Below are 19973 nucleotides of genomic sequence, written 5' to 3'. Positions count from 1 at the left end.
CACTTGAGGCTGGCTCCTACTTTAGACAAATTACATAGGAAAGATGAAGGAATACAAATCAAGGTATTCCAAGCCTCTGGTCAAGTCGATCAGCAGCGCGTTCTCTGTAGTGAGCTAATGTAACCCAGGAACATGTGACACAAAGGTACCTTCTTCAAACACTCCTCTGGACTCCAAGATTCCTCTTTTCCTAACTTCTTTACCTTCCTAGTAGCTGTTTACTCACTCTCTGCTGGTGCTTTTTCAGCAGCCCAGCCTCTAAAGAGCAAGGCAGTCACTAGGCCCACTTCTCAAACACAGCATCTTTTTTCTCTACTTCTCCCAGCCAGATCTCACTTCTCACTTTTTCTTCTGGCTTCAAACCCCATGTATACGCTGATGGTTCCCAAGATCTTCTCTCTAGGCCAGACTCTCCTCCACTCCAAGTTTCTTACTCAAGTCCCTCCTCTTATCTCTACTCATATCTGTAAGAGGCACATCAAACTGAATGTATCAAACTCAAACTTTTGGTATCCCCCACCATCTACTCATAGCTTTACCCATAGTCTGGTTCAGGACATTAAAACCTCATTGCTTTGAACTGCTCAGAAGAAAACAGAGTCACTGGTTCACCCTGTCAGCTTGACTACTGCAATCCAGCCTAAGCTGACTACTTCTTATTCTCCCCAGTGCTGACTGGTTTGGATCACCATTGTTCACCTGGAGAATGTCCACCTGCTGCTGCTTTCTAATGGATCCTTCTGTTCATGCTCCAGCCTTTCCCTTCTTCTCCCAAGTCCTCTGGTTTTCATCAGAGCAGACAGGAGGATTCAGATTGTGGTACTTTTCTGCCTCCAGTTCATTTCTGCCTCCTAATCATTAGCAGTTTTCTACTTCTTTCTGAGTAAGAGTCAATGATGTTACAATGACCTTCCAGATCTCAGCTCCTTCGAATACATTTATGATCTTACCTCTCCCGGCTCATTCCAGCCACAGTCACCTTTCCAATGCTTTCCCGATCAAGCATACGCTCCTCTGGGCCTCCTCCTTAGAGCCCCTTTCCTGCTATGGGCTTTCCCTAGACCCACTGCAGGCATGTTCCTGCTAGGACTTTCATGAACACTCTCAGTGCTCATTTCTAAGCTTAGTTTTTCATCACAGTATGTCTGAAAAACTGACATATTTTGCATTTTACCTATTAGTTTGTATTTTGCCTCACAAAAATGCAAGTTCATCAGAATTGACATACTCATATCTTCTGACATACTTTACATGTTACCTATCTATTAGTTTGTACTTTGCAAGTTCCTCCAGGGCAGGACCAAGACAGGACACACTTCTGAAAAATATCTGTTCATTGACTAAAGGAATAATGATGTAAAGAAATGTTTTGTTCTCCATTTTACAATTGGTTCCCTGCCACTTCCGAACCTCAGCTTTCACTTCCTTATCTTTGTGAGGTTTAAATGAAGACATTTGTTTAATGAAATGCAGAATGAGGGGCGGGGTGAGACTAGGAGCCATAAATCTTAATGAGGAAAGCAAGAGGCAAAGCAGTATGGGAAATACAGAACAAAAGGAAGAATTGCCAGGCTTAGCAGCTATGCCTTTAAAGCCAGCACTTGGATACCAGTGAGTTCCAGGGCAGCCTGGTTTACATAGCAAGTTCCAGGCCAGCCAGTGAGAGCCTATCTCAAAAGGCAACAACAACAACAACAACAACACAACAACCACCACCCCAAACAAACAAAAAATTTAAAAAAACAAGCAAAACCAAAAACCAAAAAACCCCTGACAAATCCAAACCTAATCCAAACCCAAACACACGCTCTCCCCACAACAGAAGGAAGACTTGAGAAAGAGAAGAGGACCTGGGGAAAAACTCTGGGCTATTCCTTTTGAATTAGGGCTTCACCTCATCTACAACGCCTGCTAGATAACCCTATCAGACCTTGTTACACTTCTGCCGTACACTCCATCTTCCTACCACATGGACTCCAGGGCAGCTCTGGTGACTTACTTCTGTAAAGGAACAGGGCAGCTCAAGTTTAGATGAGCTTCTGACAGACGGAACCACACCCCCACATCCCCACACCCCCACCCCGACACTCCCACACACACTTAGCCAAAAACTTTCCAGTTAATCTGCTATGACTTTCTTGGGCAGAAGTTCTTTGATTCCAAAAATTAACAGTAGGATAAAGAGTCAAAATTAGAGCAAAATGTAAGTGATCTTCATCACAGAGGGCAGAGCTGTCAGTAATCCTGGCAATGTCCAGGCTGTCTTGATTCTCTGCTCACCTAATCTACCCTAGTAGAGATTAGAGTGCAGTGTGTATAAAGAGATAGACAGCCATCCCCAGGCAGGAGAATCAACTGAAGTAGAATCATTCCACACCCCTTCATTCTCCAGTACAGAAAGATGCTATATGTTTGGCTGGCCAGGAAGGCAGTGGCAGAAAAAAACTACAAGTGCTGTACAACTTCTTGTTAAGTCAGTTTTCTGACACACGGCGACTGGTGATTAATTACTTGTTAGGAGATAACGTTTCTATAGAGATTCACTGGAAATACAGATGCCCTTGTCCATGCTTGATTAGACACTGCTTGAGGAATGCCGAGGCACACTACTGCAGTCTGTTAATTCTGCTTGTTTAGGTATTTATTCTACACAGCTTCAAATTTGGTAGAATTGATAAGAGTCCATTTCAGAAAACTATCCTCTACCTCAAAAAGAAGAGGAAAAATAAAGCTATAAAATATGTCCCTATGAGAACAAGAGCAAATCAGACAGAAAGAGACCATGGACTGGGAGGGCTATGTTACCTACTTTTGGTAATATCTTCTGGTTTATAAAAGTGAGAGACACTCTTGTTCCTTATGAGTGGATAGAAAGTTGTCTATATTTGCTGCTTAAAAGTTTCAGGGCAGAGAGCCTAACTGGTCATCTTACAAACTCTTCATTAGCCTTGATTTGGCATATACCCACTTTGTCATCACATCTAGTGATCATTTACTCTGTTCCAAGCACTGAGGAAACACTGTGAAACTCCCCATTTAGTAAAAGGAGATGGTCTCTGAACCATCTGGAGCACAGAATCCCATGCTATATGTTTACACCAGCCTGCATAATCCATTAGAGAAGAGGGATAACATTAGACGCACCCCTCCCTGGTGGTCATGTTCACCTTTTACCTACTCCTTGGACATAATTCAGAAATCCAACTGTGAAAGGCATGACTGAGTTGCCGTTCAATTATATCCTGCAGAAACCCTTCACTGGAACACAGCCCACTGATGCCAATCTCAGTGCTACCCTGTCAGGGCTTCACGATGCAGACGCTGGGTTTTCAGTATGTGTTTGGGCCCCATATTGTCTGCCAAGAACTGTGTTAATTTACTTATTTCAGCTAAATAAAAAAAATCATTTAAAAAAGGATGATTGAATTTAGGAATTATATTCCTCAGAGAATTAGTAATGGCTCTTTGTATCCCTCAGGCCTCCATGTTCTTAACTTCCCCTTGTCAATGTTATTATGGATAGACTAATTCAATAATGAGATCATTTCCCCTAAGAGCGGCCAAATAAATGCAGCATTCAGTCACACCTGGTTTCCCTAATCTGAACAAGGGAGGCTTTCCACCAAATTTATCCTAAAACATGGAATTTAATGAACACACACACACACACACACACACACACACACACACACACACTTACTTTCCTGCAAACAGTAGGAAAAATACAGGGAAAGAGAGAAGCAGAAAGAACCAAATGGGTAGCAATACAACAAATAGACGAGAAGAAAACTTGAAAAGGAATATATGTGGGCCACTTTCAAAGCAAAGAGCCCCCAGTACAGATGTCTTTATCGTCGTCAAAGTCACAGGGCACTGTATAATTCTCTTAAATACTCAAAAACTGCTTCAATTTTTCCTGAACTTCTAGAGGAATCTAAAAGTCAAATGGAAAGAAACAGAAGTAATAAATAAGCAGAAACATTCTAGACTACTAAAACCCAACATTTTTCCTAGCTAAAAAGGCTTTGAAAATGAAGTTCATAGACTACTTCACCTAACTGTAAGTAACAGAGCATTCGGGGAGGGGGGAAGAAGTTGCTAACGAACTGTCATCCACATTCTACAAAACAGCTTGAACTGTCAATAAAGCACCAAAGGTTTGATTATTTAATAAACAATGTGGAGACCAAATAAGTAAAATAAGATTAATCCTAGCATTTGAAAAAGTGTCATAAAAGAGAACATTAAGAATTGAGACAAGCAAACCTTGAGAAGAAAAAGGGCAACGACTCCTCTCTCAGTTGGAAGAAAATTGGACAGGTTCCAACCGGGGCAAATAGAAGCAGCGTCAGAACAGGCACGTGTAAAGCTAACTTCAGTATTTACCAGGCGAGAAACAAAATGCAAAAACGCTGACATTCAAAGTGATTAGAAAACAAATTTCAGTTAACTGTACCATGGATTTGTTCACTTATTGAAAGTAATATTTTCTAGAAGCATTAGTATTTGAAAGATCATGTTTTCAAAGATTATTATTGATATGGGAAAATGCAATGAATACATTTTAAGTTACATTAATATAGTTACAGTTTTATAAAAAGAGATATCATATGCATATGTATGTATGAAAATTCACATACTTTTGTACTGTGTACATGTACTCAAAGCACATGTACTCAAAGCCAGGAGAAGGCAGACCAGATATCACTGTCTCTAGGCCAAAGGTTTATCATCTTATATATCTTGTAAAATGTGCATATATTACTCTTTTACTCAGAAAAAAAAGTCACCAATGTTTAATAGCATGAAAACCTTAAGTTTGAGGCCAGTGAGACAGCTCAGCAGGTAAGATACTTGTCACTAAGACTGATGACCCAATTTCAATCCTAGAACCTCCATGGTGGAAGGAGGGAACCACAAGTTGTCCTCTGGTCTATCCCCACACACACTCTATGGCATACACTCCCCCACCCCACTCCTCCCTACCCCTGTCATAAAATCAATAAAGGTAAAAAATATTTAAAACAGAATTTAAGTTAGGCAGTGATAAAACTAACATCTGGAGGGATGTTAAACTTTGAATAGAGTTTTGTAGAATTACTGTCACGTGAGAATACTGCCTTCTTTTCTTCTTTTCATGTGTGTGTGTTTATGGTAGGAATGCATGAGTATGCTTGTCTGAATGGATGTGTGTGTGCTCACATGTGGAGACCTGAGGTTGATGGCAGACAGCATCCTCTGCCATTCTTCTACCTTGTTTGTGGAGGCAGAGTCTCCCAATCAATCCCAGGTCTTGGTCTGGGAATCTTAGTCTCTTCCTTCCAAGGCTGGAGTTACAGGAGGACTCCCATACCCACTCATACAACATCTACATGGATCCTGAGGATCTGAACTTTGGCTCTCTTGCTTGCACAAGTACTTTAACTGCTGAACTATTTCTCCAGCCACATTTCTTTCTTTAAAAAAAAAAGTCTCTTTTTAGCAAATAGAAGCTCATTACAGGCAATGAGTTTGGTGTAAGAAACCTAGCCCAATACTCCCTCATACCTTGCAAAGTCCAAGTCTGCCTCCCGTGACATAGTGATGTTGGTCAAATTCTGCTGGAGAACAAAAATGTTCCTACACATTTTCTTGATGCCAGACTCACTGATGCGCCGGAAGTACTGGGCTCCATTAATGAGGATGCAGGAGATGAGGTGTCCCAGACCTGAGGGGTCAGCACAGTGCAGTGAGGAGACAAAAAAGATATATTAGTGGCATCTGGCTTAAACTTATTCATAGAATTGCTCTTTTTCATCCTCCACAGGTTTAAATGACTGAAGAAAACATGTATCCCAGTTGCCACAGCAAATCTTACAATGATTTCATAATACCTCTACAATGTTTTAGTAGTTGCAAATGGAAAACTTAATATAGTCAGCTAAATTTGGTATATCCACAACCCAGCACTGTAATACTCACCTAAAGACACCATCCATAAGGGCTTCAAGACAAAGCCAGGGTGCTATAAGCTATGGACATAAAAAGGAACTGTACTGTATGTGCAGATATTTGGAGAGATCTGTTTGGTCTCTCCTACTCATGAAACAGAGGAGGGCACACATTTGACTCTGAACATAATTGGGAGCCTACATATATAAAAATAAGTCAGTCCTAAGTTGAGCATTATGATCAATAATGCTAACATTTTGCTTTCCATCACATCAGTAACTCGCCAAAATGACAGACACAAAGGGAAAGAGGAGGGGCATTCGCTATATGTTCACTAGGCCTTTCAGGTAACATGGAGTTGCTCCTTTGGCCACATACATACAAATCTACAAGAAAGATGATATTGTAGACATCAAGGGAATGGACACTGTTTAAAAAAGAAGGCCCCGTAAGTGTTACCATGGCAAAACCAGAAGAGTTTTCTACAGTGTTACCCAGCATGCCATGGGCATCATGTGAACAAGCAAGTTAAGGGCAAGACTCTTGCCAAGAGAATTAGCATGCAGTCTGAGCAAATCAAGCACTCTAAAAGCTGAGACAGCTTCCTGAAGCAGGTAAAAGAGAACGACCAGAAGAACAGGGAAGCCAAAGGGAAGGACACCTGGGTTCAGCTGAAGCACACTTTGTGAGAACAGAAAGGAGCCTGAGCTGCTGGAGCCCATTCTATATGAACTTATGGCCGAATGTACAAAAAAACAACGAAAGACCTGGACTGTAAACAAACAAACAACAACAATTCTAATCTTTAAAAAGAATCAATCAATAAAATATGGGCTCCTGGCAACAATGCTAATAGATTTCAGCATTGGCAACAGGGTGAACGTATAACACAGTAATGAATAGAAACAGCATTTAGGAAAAATAGACTGTGCGTTCACTGTTGAATTCCCAGCAGACATCTATAGATAGTTCTGGGGTCCTATAAATGGTTTGTTTTTACATGTGAAGGATTGTCCTATTATCTTGCTTTGTTTTGTTTGTTTGGAATATACATATAATTACATACATACATACATATACATACACACACATATGGGATCTGATGCCCTCTTCTGAGATATATATATATATATATATATATATATATATATATATATATATATGAGAGAGAGAGAGAGAGAGAGAGAGAGAGAGAGAGAGAGAGAGAGAGAGAGAGACTCACATATTACAGGTTGTTACAGGTTGGCCTCAAACTCTAACACTCCTGCCTCCACCTCTCAAATGCTGGGATTACATGCATGTGTTAGCATGCTGGGTAGGTTTATATATGCTAGGGATTGATCCAAGGCTTTTTGTGTACACTAGGCCAAATACTCTACCAGCTGAGCCAAATTTCCAGCCCCTTGTGGACTGTTTTATAGTCTACGTAATTTGGCAGAGAGTATCTGAGGACATCAATAAACTAGAAGGACTCCTTTTATCTTTTTGGTTGTGAATCTAGCCTTTAATGGTTGAACCATCTTTCTAGCCCCAGGACTCCTTTTGGATAGCAATATTTACGCTGAGGAGTGATGGATGGTTCAATACAACATAAAGTAGTTATAGGTAACTACCTTTAGAAGATAGATTCAATTTTAAATGTTTTTCATTCAGATTGTCCCAATTTTGCAGAGTTGGCCTCTAGCAGGGTACTGTCCTCAGAACTCAAGAACCACCCCAGGTAGTACACTGTTATTGTCATCTTCCTCTCCTGGAGCCGGAGTCCCTTCATGGCAACTAGACTCCGATTAGTGACCAGTGCACATCTCAGGTTCAATGGCTGCCTCTAGCTTCACAATGGGTCGCTCCTTGGCTGAGATCAAAGCAGAAGAGGCCAAGGCCAAGACAATCTCTCTTGCTTTAGCTATTCTCAACCAGTAATTCTTCAAGACCACAGACTTGTTTGTGCTATTTACAGTGAAGAAAGAGATTTGGGCTCAAAGGAAAAGAAACACAACATAGACTTGTCATTTAAGCTAGAAAAATCTTTCCAAGTTACGGTCTGGTCTGCCATGGTACAATATGGTGTGATAAAAGTGTAAAGTGTAGATGATGATGGGATATATCTGATTATTAAGGCATAAAAATATTAATAACGTAAAATATCATTAAATAAATACAAGCACATGAATAAGACCTATGGAGGTCCAGGGCGTGGAAGAATCACACTAGGAGGAAAGAGAAAGCTCTGTGTGGTCAGAGAACAGGGACAGACCCCGATGGACACAGTGTCATCAGAGAACAGGGACAGACCCCGATGGACACAGTGTCGTCAGAGAACAGGGACAGGTTCTGATGGACACAGTGCGGTCAGAGAACAGGGACAGACCCCGATGGACACAGTGTGGTCAGAGAACAGGGACAGACCCCGATGGACACAGTGTGGTCAGAGAACAGGGACAGACCCCGATGGACACAGTGTGGTCAGAGAACAGGGACAGACCCCGATGGACACAGTGTGGTCAGAGAACAGGGACAGACCCCGATGGACACAGTGTGGTCAGAGAACAGGGACAGACCCCGATGGACACAGTGTGGTCAGAGAACAGGGACAGACCCCGATGGACACAGTGTGGTCAGAGAACAGGGACAGACCCCGATGGACACAGTGTGGTCAGAGAACAGGGACAGACCCCGATGGACACAGTGTGGTCAGAGAACAGGGACAGGCGTTGACAGACACAGAGCCTTGAAGCTGCATATGATGCTACAGGTACTCTCTAGTCCAGCGTCACAAGGCTAGCCAATGGCTCATGTCATATCTACTCCCATTTTGGGGTACAATCTCCTTCAGAAAACATTTCTATCTCCATGGCTCGACTTTAAACATTTCATAGTAAAACAGGGTTCACCTATTCTGGGGCAAGGGTTGCAAAGCTGCTGTGGTACAATGTTCTCATAAAGCCAGCAATGGCCATGCACTGACATCTTATAGTCTGCAGCTTGTCACAGTCTTTAGACAATGTACCTTTTTCTTTCTTTCTTTTTTTTTTTTTTTTGGTTTTTCGAGACAGGGTTTCTCTGTGTAGCTTTGTGCCTTTTACTGGAACTCACTTGGTAGCCCAGGCTGGCCTCGAACTCACAGAGATCTGCCTGGCTCTGCCTCCCAAGTGCTGGGATTAAAGGCGTGCACCACCATTGCCCGGCCTTTTTCTTTTTTCTTTTTTTTTAATGATTTATCTATTTATGTACTTTATGTAAATGGGTGTTTTGTCTGCATGTACATTTGCACACCAGAAGAGGGCATCAGATCCCATGGGACTACAGTTACAAATGGTTGTGAGCCAACATGTGAGTGCTGGGAATTGAACTTAGAACCTTTGGAAGAGCATCCAGTGTTCTTAAATGCGAAGCCATCCCTTCAGCTCCAACAATGCACCTTAACTGTGCTACTCTGTGTCAAGACATTGACAACTTCTACTATCCAGGCCCACGCTTTGAAAGACAAAACAAATACAGACCATGCAGGGACACGGTTCTTGTGGGTGTTCTTGGGAGGAGGTGGGACCTTTGGGAATGAGGCCTAGTTGGGGGGGGGGCATACCATGAGATCTTGGTCTCTTTATTCACTACTCTGGCCACAAGATCAGCAGCTCTGCTGTCAGTTCCTTGTTCCTGTCTGCTGGCCTCCTTACCTACCCTAACTCACCTAAAAGCAATGGAGTCTCTTGACCATGAATAGGAAAATAAGCCTCTTCTTTTTATAGCTCAATTATCTGGGGTACTGTATTATAGAGAAAAGGTCCTATGGTAGAATACAGCATCAAGAATTATTTGGCTTGCATCATATTTTGTACGTTTGAAGGCAAATATCCCCAGATAATACTGCCTCCCACCGCCCTCCTGACGGAGGCGGCTGATAGAGGGCACTGATGGAAGCAGCTGCCCTAAGTTACTGCAGAGCAAGGAGCCTGTTCACTTCAGGGCATAATGCATTCTGTGAGAGAAACTTCCCCATCCAGGTACTAAGTGACCAGAGAAAGATTTTCCAGGGTTCCTGCCTCACTGTCTGCATGTGTGTGAACTTCTTCTTTTCCTCTCCTACCTTTCTCTCTTTAAATGAGCTCCTCTCAAGTTAAGTGGTGGTCCATTTACACATCTGCCCAAATCTCAGTGACATACATGTCACTGCAGGCAGAGGAGAGACATTTGCATTATCTTAGATAAAATCTCCTATCAGCAGGAGCAGGTGGCCCCAAGATCTATTTGCTCATACATGAAGCTAGGTGCAGCAGTTCTAATCTAAACACACTAGGAAACAACTTTTCCTTATACATTTTGAACTTCTCTAATACAGAAATTCACGAACACCTTCTTCCCTCCCCTGCTCCTAGATACAAGAGGTAGGCTGACCTTCAAAGATGTACTGGAACTTGTGCTGCTGAAGGCTGGCGCTCATGGCCTCTTCCATGGCACTGATGTCTTTGTTGAGCTTGACCACCAGAGGGTCATAATCCATACTTTCCACATTGGCAACGATGGCATAGTTTCCCTCCTTTGCCAGAGGAATGAGATAGTGGAAACAATGAACTCTGAAAGAGAGAGGGATGGAGAGAGCAAATTAAAATAAACATTTCCCCATGAAGACAAGGATCTGCTTGGGAAAGAGCACCAAAATATTTGAAGCAGCTGTGGCCTTGTGCATTTCACCTAGACCTCCCAGAAGTCGTCTTCTTTTTTAAAAAACCAAAAGCCATCTTAGTTATACAGCTGGGTGATCTGAAGCAAGCAGGCATCTATGTGATTTGCTCATTTAATACATACACTCTTCAATGCCAAGACTGTGTGCACAGTATAGGAGCCAGGGGCGTCTTTAAAAAGATGTTTTTATGATGACAATGAGAGCTGAATTCCATCCTCAATGTGATGCTATTGTGGGAGACATCTGATTTCTGTTTCCCAGTTTTGACACTTATTAGCTTTAGGGAAGATACTGGAATCTTTCTATGCCTCAGTTTCCCTTGAAATAGGCACAACAATAACTTCTGCCTCAAAGGGCCATACAAAGCACGTAACACAGAGCCTGATGTAAAGGAAGCACACAGTAAGAATGGACACTGTCACTAGTATTAATCACTGCTAATTTTTATGTGACTAAGTCACTATTGAACATGTTTAAAACTGCTGGAAACTATGCTAGAACCAGGAACTGTAAGACCTTTGCAGAATCGAAGACTCCACAGCTTATTGGAGTAGAATAATAATAAGAAGGTCTAAAAGAATGGGCTAGAAAGATGGCTCGGTGGTTAAGAACACTTGTGGCTCCTACAGAGGACCTGGGCTCAGTTCCCAGCACCAACATGTTGGCTCACAACCATTCACAACTACAGTTCTTCATTCTCAACTTGACTAGGAGATACACCTCTGGGGAGAACTTTCAGGGTATTTCCAGAGAAGTTCAACTGAGAAGGGAAGAATATAGGCAGTACCATTCCATGTACTGGTATTCCAGGCTGAGTATAAAGGGGAAAAGAAGGAAGCCACTGGGTACACTATCTATTCCTCACCATGCTTCCTGGTGGTAGATGCAGTGTGACCGGACACCTCAAGCTCTTGCTACCCTGCCTTCCTGTTCAGGACAGACTATATCCCTTCAAACTGTAAGCTGAAATAACCCATTTTTTCCTTAAGTTGTTTCCAGTTTTATGTAAAGATAAATTTTCATTTCTTTTGAGTAATTACTTAGAAGTAGGCTTTGCTGAGTCAGAGGCTAAGGGTACCTCTAGCTTTGGAAGAAACAAAGTACTGTGTTACTGAGCGGAGCTATTTTGCTCTCCTACTAGCAACATATTCCAGTCATTCTGTATCCTCACCAGCACTCAGTGTGCCAGTTAAAAAGACTCTTTTGTCATGTAGATGTAGCATAGTATCTCACAGTGGTTTTACTTTCCATTTTTCTAAAGAGTAACAGTGTTGGACTTCATGTAGTTGTTTCCACCCATCTATGGTGATACAGTACTGCCACAGTGGGCCGAGTCCTTCTACGTCAACCAGCGATCAAGACACTACAGCAGCGACACTAGGTTGTGCCAATTGACAACAGAAAACAACCAAGCAAAAGACACTGCGAGTCTTCTTCCATTGCTCTCCATTTACTGTCTAGAGACAGGTTCTCCCAGTGAAAAGACACTGCGAGTCTTCTTCCATTGCTCTCCATTTACTATCTAGACACAGGTTCTCCCAGTGAAAAGACATTGCGAGTCTTCTTCCATTGCTCTCCATTTACTGTCTAGAGACAGGTTCTCCCAGTGAACTGGAAGCTGTTTCAGCTCTGGTGACCAGCCAGCAAGATCCAAAGATCAACCTATCTTCACCCTCTGTCACCAATGCTGGGGTTACAGGTACTCACAGCCACATCTGACTTTTTATCTTAACATGGGTTCTGGGGATTCAAACTCTAGTTCTCACGTTTATACAACAGGTGCTCAGATCAGTTAGCCATCTGTCTAGTCTCAAGCAATATCCTTAGAAATTTTCATATAAGGAAATACAAATACAAAATGACTATAGTTCATTCTTACTGATATGTGCTTATCCTCACAGCTGCTAATTACTAAGAAGTGTCACCAATAAAAAGCCCAATCTGACATTCCTGAGTTAGTTGGCAAAGAGAACAGTTTTGATCAAGATTTAACTAAAGGCTCTGGTCATAGGCCCTCTCCAGTGTGATCTTCCCAGTGTAATGAAAGATGACTCACTCAGGAGTGGGAATCTTGACTAGGGCAATTAATCACTATCTTGCAGAAATTAAAATGAAGTAGCATTAATTGAAATACAAGCATGTATACTAAAGTATCTTCAAACTAGGCGTAAAGCTATGGTGGGATAGGCACACACAATAGGAAGACCATGCTGCAAGGCATGAAGTTGTATATGGGCAATGTCTCTGACCAATGGTGAGAGGCTCCTTTTTGTTCCATACAGATCACAGGAGAGAGACATGACATGAACTTAGGGACATGGGCAGTAAAATGTCATACTAGGCTTTAGAGGCCGTCTAAAGAATGTGGACTTTATGCCAGAAGGTTTAGGGAACCTTAAGAGAATTTCACAGATTAATTGAAAATTAAAAAGCTAAGTATGTGTGTGTGTCCATGTGTTGATATATACACATGAATGCAGGTGCCCAAAGAAGCCAGATGTCTTACCTGATACGGATGCTGGGAATTGAACCTGGGTCCTTTGTACCCACTATTAATCGACAAGTAATTTCTCTAGCCCCAAGAGACCTTTATGCAGCAAAATGATAAACTCAAATACTAGCTTTGGCACCAAGAAAGAGTAGACTGATGGTAGAACATGGAGACAAATTAAAGAAGAGACAGGCTACTGAAGGTTCTGGCACACTGGAGGTGAAGTTCCTGCGACTCTACAGCTGGAGGCAGAGGGGAGACAATCACTGTAGAGGGATTATTTTATTTTTCCCAAATGATCAGAAAAAATTGTCACTGCTGAATATCAAATTCAGTAAAGTTTTATTTTTCTCTGGGTTCTGGTGTGCTGTTGCTGACCTTCCCCTGACTTTGGCATTAAGGTTTTCTGCAAACACTGCTGATTGCACAGCAGGATGGTTGATTTTCAGAAAGCGCACACTTAGGATCCCAACGGTGACATGCAGTTGCTGTTGAACCCACTTAGAGCCCTCCTGATGGTAAGGGAAATCAGCTGATAAAGGTGACATTCTTGGCATTGTGGACTCAAATGGCAACTTAAGTTTCTTTTTTCTAAAGTTCAAATATGAAAAAAACCTTCAACAACTTTCAATGGTCTCACCATGTCTTTCATTTCTTGGGGGTGGGGGGGGTGGGTGTCATCTGCCTTCTGCCTCAAACTGTGGAAAGATAGTACATGTTGGTTAAATGTGGCCTACAATGACATGGGTAAAATGTCAAATGCTCTTTGGATGGGTTCTTCAACACAGAACCTGCTGGATTGGAGAACTTTTTTTTTTGCTTTGAACTTCAACAGTGTTGAAGAAAAATATGGGCTTTGGATATAAAGATATTTTGGGAGTAAGACAGAGTTTGGCATTTGAAGTTGTTCTGGACTTTTGCTGGCACAACCCATTAATTTAATTCACATGGCTTTCATTTTTCTTTGGTTCCTACTGCAGTGTTTTCATGGCTATAAGTGTAAGAGAGAGCATCACTTTTCATCATGCCAGCTCCTGGACAGGGCCTCAATTATAACTCTCTTTCACAATAGGATAGGGGTAAAGTAAGCATTAGTGAATTATCAGAATGAGGATGAGGTTGGTCACACACCCTTTGTGGTGGTTTGAATAAGAATGGCCCCCACAGGCTCATGTATTCGAATACTTGGTCCCCAGTTGGTGGTGCTCTTTGGGGAGGTTATGGAACCTTTAGGCGGTGGGGCCTTTCTGGAGAAAGTCTGTTGGGGGGGGGGTGCCTTTAGGGTTTGTATGTTTTCTGTTTCCCATGTGTAGATGACATGTGACCTCTCTGTCCCCTGTTCCTGCTGTCATCCCTTTCCAGCCTTGATAGACTGGAACTGTAAGCTACAATGAACTTATTCTTCCTTAAGTTGCTTTTGGTCATGGTATTTTCTCGTGCCAACAGAGAAGTGATTAACACACCCTCTGTACTTGCAGATGCATGTGGTTGACTTGCAAGTGGACTATCATGTGAAAATGCAACTTATAAACCAATTCATTTGCTTTTAAGAACACAAGTTTTGTTTAGGAAAATAGAGCTTTTTTTAAAAAATTTTTTATTTTTAAATCTGGGTTTGGTTTAAAGTCAGCTCATTCTTAAGAAGAAATCATACAGGCATTATGGCTGGTTCATTTCTGGGACTGTTTATAACAATGAACAAGATATGCCAGAAGAGTGAGTGGTCTCTTCCACAACCTTGCACTATAGGTTCCAAGAGTGTCTGGCAGTTGCTTCTGGTACAATACCCTACAATGTGATGATTAGCATGACATCCATTTTGTTCATTTTATATCCTCACCACTGTTCCCCCACTCCTTCTCTGGCACTGGGATAGGACAGAACAGAGTGTGTCAGCATTCACCATCTTAGCCATACGTGGAGAAGTCTGTTTTGTAATAATAAGGACAAAATAGAAACACATTCATAGAAAACAAACTGAATGTTGGAACCAGATTATAAGTGGAAATAAAAAAATGAATTTAGAAAAACTACGCTTAGTGTTCTCAAAGTAAAGGAAAAATAATCTGTATCTAGAGCACTAAAATTCAGGCAGAAATTATCCTTTCTTGTTTTTAAATTAATACTGAAGGAGGGGCGTGGAAACGGATATTACAATTGTGTGATTTCTTAGAAAGTTGACAAAACATGTTTGGCATTGTAAGGCTAGTACTGCTAAGAAGAACAAACAATAAAAAAGACAGGACAGAGGTTAAGGATTTCAAAGATCTTACTCGAACGTGCTGAAAACATCCCTCCTGGAATTAACTACACACAAGTCAGTGATTCTGAATGTAGAGCATGTCCTGAGACTGCAAATCAATAGCATAATTCTAGGAGTTGTGAGAGTAATTAATTTGCTGTTCTCTTGTTTTGCTTTGCAACCCGGGGTAACAGCAGCCTCAGAACATTACTGGGTGTTTTTTTTTTTTTTTCTTCTTTCTTCCTTGTATGTCCACAGCATTTATCTATTCATAGAAAATGCCTGCTTTATTTCATTATCAGCTTGAAAATAAATAGAAAACAAATCTAAAAATTATCATAAAACAAATCAGAAATCACATAGCAAGATGCTTTATTTCTGGACAAGTTAATGTAAGAAGTAAACTCAGGAATAACGCTGAGCACGACAGCTTCCAAGCCTGCAGGCTCCTTCTTTTGTTCCCCTCTCAGGGTGCTAACAAGCAACAGGGAAGCAGCTCATTGGGGGAAACCAAAGACTGCCAAAAGCAAGTTGCATAAAAGGAAGGTGACATTAACATGCCTCAAAGCCATCCAAGTTTTAACTGGAATCTAAAAATATTCCAAAGTCTTAACTATGAACCAAATTCATTTTATATTTTTAAAACATGGATGCTATTGAAACTTCAAATGAAAAGAAAATATTTAATCAACTTTAGTATTGTTCCAAAAAACACAGAAGAAAATGCACTACACGCCACATCAGGCTTCCTGATCCTGGAGTTTCAGAAGTATATATCCAGTGATCTAGTTAGCATTACTACCTAGATAGCAGATAAGCTCCTCAAAGTGAACACCTTGAGTACTTGTTTTCTGAAACCTCAAACCCACATCCCCAACCTCTCTACTCCTTCAGTCTGTCTTGCTTCAGTTAGATGAGATCAGGAACCTCTGAGTGGTGTGACCACAGACAAGGGGATAGTCCAGTATGCTCTTAACCTCGTAATGGTCCTGTCTTGCCCTCTTCAGTATTTGTTAACTGGTATTCATAGCTTTTGTACTCACAAATTCTAAGACTCTGAACTGGTGGGTTTCTGTGAGTCTTTTTTTCTCATTACCACCAAATCCTGAACCCAACCCAATCTGTCAGTAAGTCCTAGGATTTCTACTTCCAGCATATGTCCCAAGTCCTACGTCTTTGTCTTTCATATTTCCACCTCGTTACTTTGATGCTCCTTATTGGTCTCAACTGGTCACCCTATTTTCTGTGCAGTCCCATTGACCATACATCAGCAAGAGCAGCCTTTTAAAAATATTAACTAATAACATCTGTCCTCTCTACAAAGCCTCGCTGACAGCTTCCTAGTGCACTTAGAACATGACTGAAACTGTTCTTTTCGTCTTGAAGACCTCCCACGTATCAGGCACACAGCTGCCCATGATCAGGGACCAGCCCATCTTTTACTTCACTCTACCCACCGTCCACAGCTGCCTCACTCACTTGGTTGTAAATGTATTGGGCTCTTCTCTGTGCCTCCAACTGGCCTGGACTAACTGTGTCTTGGGACCTTTCTGAGTGCTGCTCCCTGACTGAAATTTTCTTCCTTCAGGTTTCTGTTTGGGTGGCTCCTGTCACTCTGCCACATGTCCTCTGTCTAAGCAACTCCCTTCCTGGTTAGCCCACACACCCTGCATTTTCCAGGGTATGTTTGCCACATGTATCTACTGAGCACACGAGTGTCCTCACCATGATGCACACTAAGTATAAACTATGAATATGCCAAGGCTAACCACAGGGAATGAAAAGTAACTCACTGTTTCTGTGTTGATCTTATGTCAACACAATAATCTATCATTAATATATATTACACTATATATATATGTATATATGTATACACACATACCCTGAGTTAAGAATATAAATCATTTTACCTTCTTCCCTCTACGTTTTCAAATGTAACCACTGTTTGAGTATCCCTTATCTAAAATACTTGGGATCAAAAGTTTTTAATTTTAGAACACATGCACAGACTTACCGGCTGAGAATCTGAAATGTTCTCAAGTCTGAAGAGCAGTTCTAGGTTTGAGTTTCTGGATTAAGGATGCTCAACCTGTACAGCAACTTTATATGACCTATGTGGCTTGCATTTGCAATTCATGTTATCTAAATAATATCAGAATATTATTATTTAAAATTATTTATTAATTTATTTGCGTGAACATACCTTTGAGCTAACAAGTATGGAGGTCAGAGGATAATTTTTGAGAGTCAGTTCTCTCCTTCCACCATGTGGGTTCTAAGGATCGTACTCAGGTCATCAGGTAAGTGGCTTAACCCTCTAAGTCACCTCGCTGGCCTCTCGTTATATTGTTACTACTTTAGCTATGATTATCTGAAAGTATCTTTTTTGCCTTATCCATGAGTGGAAGGTGTGGGGACCTGGAATCTTTTGCTCATTTGCTTAGAGCACTGCCTAGTACGAAGAAGACACCTGTTAAACTGTTCAACAACGAGGGGACAACTGAAGATGTTCTGCCTCTTCCTCTCATTTCTAACTGTATTATAAGCATCTGCATGGCCAGTGTCTTCTTGCTGCAGGGGAAGGAACAGGCATCCTTGAAACCCGTCTCTTGGATCATTCTTTTCCTTAATCTCTTCCACTGGGTTTTTAAGTTTGTTGAAGGGAAGCTTTGTGGCTCTTGAATATAACTTCCTTTCTGACTTGCAAAAATATTAATGATGATAAAGTCCACACAATTTGACTGACTATGTGACAGACATGGTACAAATCATTCAAGACTTCCTTCATAACATCTAAGGTAGAAACTGCTATTTTCATTTTAAGTGGAAACTGAAGCTTTGCAAAAATAACCAGCTAGCTGACCCTCAGATCATCTACATGGTTGGTGTGCACATGCAAATCCGGTTACATCATAGGCTCTACCACCCTTGAGTCACCACACTCACAGTCCAGCATATGCTCACATCTTTTTAAGAACACTGAATACTGCTAAACATCATGCTCACCAAAGAAATTGACAGCAAAATAGTAAAAACTGAAAATTATGGTGGCACTCCATGACAGCACCTGACTTATGTCACATGGGGTCCTGACACCGCAATGTCCTGTGCTTAATTGGGTCGTACCTCACTTCCAGATGCAAGACGAGCAGGCAGCGGTCAGCCATATCCTGGAAGGACTTGGCAAGTTCACTCAGTGTCTGCATGATCTGTTCAGACACTGGCGGAAGGTCCATGTTCACATGGCTCTCTTGAGCAGGAGACAACACTGGAAGAAGAGGAGAGACAAAAAGTAATCATTTATTAGATACCTATAGGTTCCCCATAATGTATATTATTTATTCATCTTGCTGTTTTTACTACTTTGGCAGCATTAGAAGTCTAAGATATATCAGACTCTGGTTTTAACATTTATTTTACTTCTTATTGTTGTTCATGCATGCTGTGTGTGAGTATGGATGCACGTGCCTGTGTGTCACAGTGTGTGGTGGGCAGAGGCAAACTTTGGAGAGTTCATCCTCTCCTTTCATCAGGGGTTTTGGGGATCAAACTGAAGTTTTCAGGCCTGCATAGTAAGCATTTCTACCTACTGAGGCAGCTCACCCGTCCTATTGTGTTCTTGCTTCAACAGTCACTTGTCTCAATCGAGTTACTGAAATAGAAGCAGCTTTAGACTTGTGGGGCCTGAACATGTGGCCTGTCATTGCATTTCCTGTACATTTTCAAGTTGCTGTCCAGCTTCTGGCTGCACACTCACAGCAATGCTTGTGAGGGCAATATCAGCATCTCTGAGCCAGCTGATTCAACATCCGAAATACCTGAGCTGACAAAACCCCTGGATCTGTCTTCATTAACTTCCAGAATTTCACTGGCACCAATCTACTTAGCTCTGTAGTCATTATCAGACATGTCAGAACTAAGGACAGAAGATACCTTTTTTGGCTTCAGTGAAGTCTTTCCTTTCTCAGGCTAAATTTCCCCCATTCTTTAATCATTCTTCAAATGACTGGACTAAATCATATCCTAATTCTCAAACTCTATTGACAAAGTATTCTGTCTGTTTTAGATCCCTCCTGAAAGTCTCAGAATAAATATCACAGACTAACATGTCTATCAGGAGGGATCACTTGGGTTATTCTAGAGGCTGGGACACTTGGACTAAAGCTTAACATCTGGGAGATGAGATAGAGGGAGGTGGTGGTGGGCTGTATGCCGCCTTTTTAGTTCACATGTAACTTTTTAGGATACCGGTATAGCTACTTTCTCTAACTTTCCAAAGGACTTCATATCTTACTACAGAGATACTTGTGCATTCATATTCATTGCTGCTGTATTTGCAAAATTCAGGAAATAGAATCAACCTGATGTCTATCAATGGACAGATAGATTATGAAATTAACAGGTAAATGAACAGAGTTGGAAATAATCACTCTGAGTGAGGAAACCCAGATCCTGAAAGGCAAATGCCACACTCTCGCTCATATGCAAGTGTTAGCTTTGAATCTTTAGGTATGTATGCTTAAACTGGATAGCTCAAACAAGTTAGGAAACTACCAAGAGGCCATAAGGGGATTTAAAAGAAAGGGGGATAGAATGGGAGTGATATGAAGGTGGGAAGAGGAATGATG

General features: G+C 41.5%; 1 protein-coding gene across 1 annotated transcript in view; it reads right to left on the bottom strand.

Annotated features, from left to right (window-relative positions):
- The window catches only part of Exoc4 (exocyst complex component 4), a 755612-nt gene that overhangs the window by 46505 nt on the left and 689134 nt on the right, over positions 1-19973 (bottom strand). Inside the window, exons 15-17 of the mRNA XM_059257532.1 lie at positions 18472-18613; positions 10324-10502; positions 5548-5707 (exon numbers count right to left, since the gene is read on the bottom strand). Of these exons, the coding sequence (XP_059113515.1) occupies positions 5548-5707; positions 10324-10502; positions 18472-18613 (481 nt within the window). The remainder of the gene's footprint in view (positions 1-5547; positions 5708-10323; positions 10503-18471; positions 18614-19973) is intronic.

This window comes from Peromyscus eremicus, chromosome 3, assembly GCF_949786415.1.
Source record: "Peromyscus eremicus chromosome 3, PerEre_H2_v1, whole genome shotgun sequence".
Classification (NCBI taxonomy): Eukaryota; Metazoa; Chordata; class Mammalia; order Rodentia; family Cricetidae; genus Peromyscus; species Peromyscus eremicus.
Note: the sequence above shows the minus strand (reverse complement) of the source record. Positions and strands in the feature narration are given on the sequence as shown.